Genomic DNA, 2,855 nt, shown 5'->3' on the forward strand with positions numbered 1-2,855 from the left:
CACACACACACACACACACGGGTGGGTTAATAACTGTGTGGTCCACTGATGTTCATGTAGAAGAGTGTGTGTGAGTAAATGTGTGTTCTCACCATGGCTTGTGCGAGTGTTTTCTGCACCAGAGTAACACAGCGCTGATAGACGGGCTCACAGTACGGGAGGAAACCGCTCTGTAACGCCGTAGCCACAGACGACAAACACTACACACACAAACACAATGGATGAGAGTCATTTACTGTCCATTTTCACTTTCAATTACAAATGTTTTGGCAAAATAACATGACAGTAAAGTGCATTCAAATATCAAGTCTTTCTTCACTTTGTTTTGAGTGTCTCACCTCCAGTAGAGGAAACAGGTCTTTATCCTCGTCTTTCAGTTCATTCCACTTCTGGATCAGAGGAGGCATCAGTTTCTGGATGTATTCCTGTTCACACACACAACACAACACAACACAAGATCAGACCACTGATCTCTACGCCCACAAACACGTACTAATAATATTTAGCATTTTAAAACAAGCTGACAAGGGCAGGGGTGAGCAGAGGCGGATCGAACCAAAAACATTTGTGTTATTTATTGTCTTTAAAAAAAAAAGACAGATAATTGAAGATGATTTTCATCATTTTGGCATCTATTTGTACAAAAAAATATGGCATCTGATCTTTTGAGTTGCCCTACTTACATCTACAAGTTTTATTTAGAAAAATTTAAACAATAAACTAGCATTCAAAAGTTGACTAAAACTGACTGTAAAGGTTTCTATTTCAAATGAATGCCGCCCTTTTGAGCTTTCTATACATCAAAAAATGTAATAAATAAATTGTATCAAGGTTTCCACAGTAATATGAAGCAGCACTAGTTTTCAACATTGATAATAATCAGAAATGTGTCTTGAGCAACAAATCAGCATATTAGACTGATTTCTGGAGATCATGTGACACTGAAGACTGGAGTAATTATGCAGAAAATTTAGCTTTGATCACAGAAATACATTACATTTTACAATATACTGGCATAGAAAACAGTCATTTTTAAGTGTAACATTTCACAACATGACTGTTTTCTTAAGGTGTTTTTCATCAAATAAATGCAGTTTTCATGAGCATAAGAGGCTTCTCCCAAAAAGCATTAAAAACAAATTCTCGGTAGTGTATGAAAACTGAAAATTGGTTTCAAGTGAGTTTGCAAAAAGGCACATTTTAGTAAATAAATAAATAGCTTCACTGAGTGGCAGAAACTCTAATTACCGGTTGGTTCAGATGATGTCCGACTGAGTCTGCCAGGGTGCCGATGGCGTCGTAGAGGATGAGCAGGTTCTTGTGTTGATATTTCCCGAACGCAAACACCAGAGTGTCCAAAATGAAACTGAGGTACGGAACCAGCTCCGTACACGCCTCCTCCTCCAGAGTCGCAAACGCACTGAGAACATTACAGAGTTACTTAACATACTTCATGAATAAATGGACCACAAAACCAGTCATAAGGGTCAATTTTTTGATTGAATAAAAAATTTTTTCTGAATAAATAAGCTTTCCACTGATGTATGGTTTGTTAGGATAGGACAATATTTGGCCGAGATACAACTATTTGAAAAAGGCGTGAATTTCATACACACACACACCTGCAGGCGGCCTCCTGCACTCTCTTGTTGCCATCCAGGATGCGTTTGAGCAGTTCTGTCATGAGCGGTTTGAGATGGGCGTCCGGTGGCTGGCTCACCACCCAGTGTGCGTAGCGGCTGAGCGTCCAGCAGGCGATGGAGCGAACCAGAGCCTTCTTATCACACAGACACTGGATCAGGTGCGGGATGAGCTCGGGCAGGTACTGTACCATACCCTGCATGCAGCCTGACAGAAAGAGACAGGATGGGTAAACACCCAGTAATTAGAGAATTCATTCTGTGTGTGAGACACACACCTTCAGCGATGGCTCCCAGCACCAGTATCCCAGACTCTTTGATGACCCAGTCCGGGTGGAACAGCAAACCCTTCAGCAGCGGCAGCAGGTGCGGCAACAGGTCGTCCCGAAAGACGTTAGCCAACACGTCCAGCGCCGCCGCAGAGCACTTCCCTATAAACACACAAAAATATACACATCTATTATATACACATTTACAGCAAGCATGCTCTGATTGGTCTGTTTACTCACGTAGGTTCCAGTCAGACAGTGTGTCGTCGTCATCATCCTCATCTTCGTCGATGTCCTCTCCTTCCTCCCCCTCTCCTCCCTCGTGCTGCAGTGTGACGGTACGTGACTTGTGGAAGCGAGGCTTGATGTCCTGCTCGCTGTCAGGAACGGTGTCGTCCTCCTCCACGTCACCCTGAGACACACAGAGAAGGAGACTGCAGCTGCATTCACATTCACACGGTCCCTACACAGCGCTCGCTGCTGATAAATCAGTAGTGCTGGGTGACAATTAATTTTCTGAAATTTCTCAGAAATCAGTTCCTAAAATCCCAATTTTGTAGATCTAGAAACGTCTTTCTATTGAATTTGTCTTCTTAGGTGGGATGCAAAAACAAACAACACAACCAGTGTAGTCTGATTCACAAACAAATGACTCTTTTGACTCACATGAATGGTTCGGCAGCAGGTGCGGCAACAGGTCGTCCCGAAAGACGTTAGCCAACACGTCCAGCGCCGCCGCAGAGCACTTCCCTATAAACACACAAAAATATACACATCTATTATATACACATTTACAGCAAGCATGCTCTGATTGGTCTGTTTACTCACGTAGGTTCCAGTCAGACAGTGTGTCGTCGTCATCATCCTCATCTTCGTCGATGTCCTCTCCTTCCTCCCCCTCTCCTCCCTCGTGCTGCAGCGTGACGGTACGTGACTTGTGGACGCG

General features: G+C 43.5%; 1 protein-coding gene across 1 annotated transcript in view; it reads right to left on the bottom strand.

Moving 5' to 3' along the window:
• Nucleotides 1–2,855, bottom strand: part of LOC107703819 (transportin-2) — a 20,843-nt gene that overhangs the window by 2,250 nt on the left and 15,738 nt on the right. The window contains 6 exon segments of the mRNA XM_074187069.1: nucleotides 8–200; nucleotides 339–425; nucleotides 1,249–1,420; nucleotides 1,623–1,848; nucleotides 1,919–2,071; nucleotides 2,150–2,321. Of these exon segments, the coding sequence (XP_074043170.1) occupies nucleotides 8–200; nucleotides 339–425; nucleotides 1,249–1,420; nucleotides 1,623–1,848; nucleotides 1,919–2,071; nucleotides 2,150–2,321 (1,003 nt within the window).

The sequence above is a fragment of the Sinocyclocheilus anshuiensis genome, unplaced genomic scaffold (genome assembly GCF_001515605.1).
Source record: "Sinocyclocheilus anshuiensis isolate Anshui unplaced genomic scaffold, SAMN03320099.WGS_v1.1 scaffold274, whole genome shotgun sequence".
NCBI classification, from domain to species: domain Eukaryota; kingdom Metazoa; phylum Chordata; class Actinopteri; order Cypriniformes; family Cyprinidae; genus Sinocyclocheilus; species Sinocyclocheilus anshuiensis.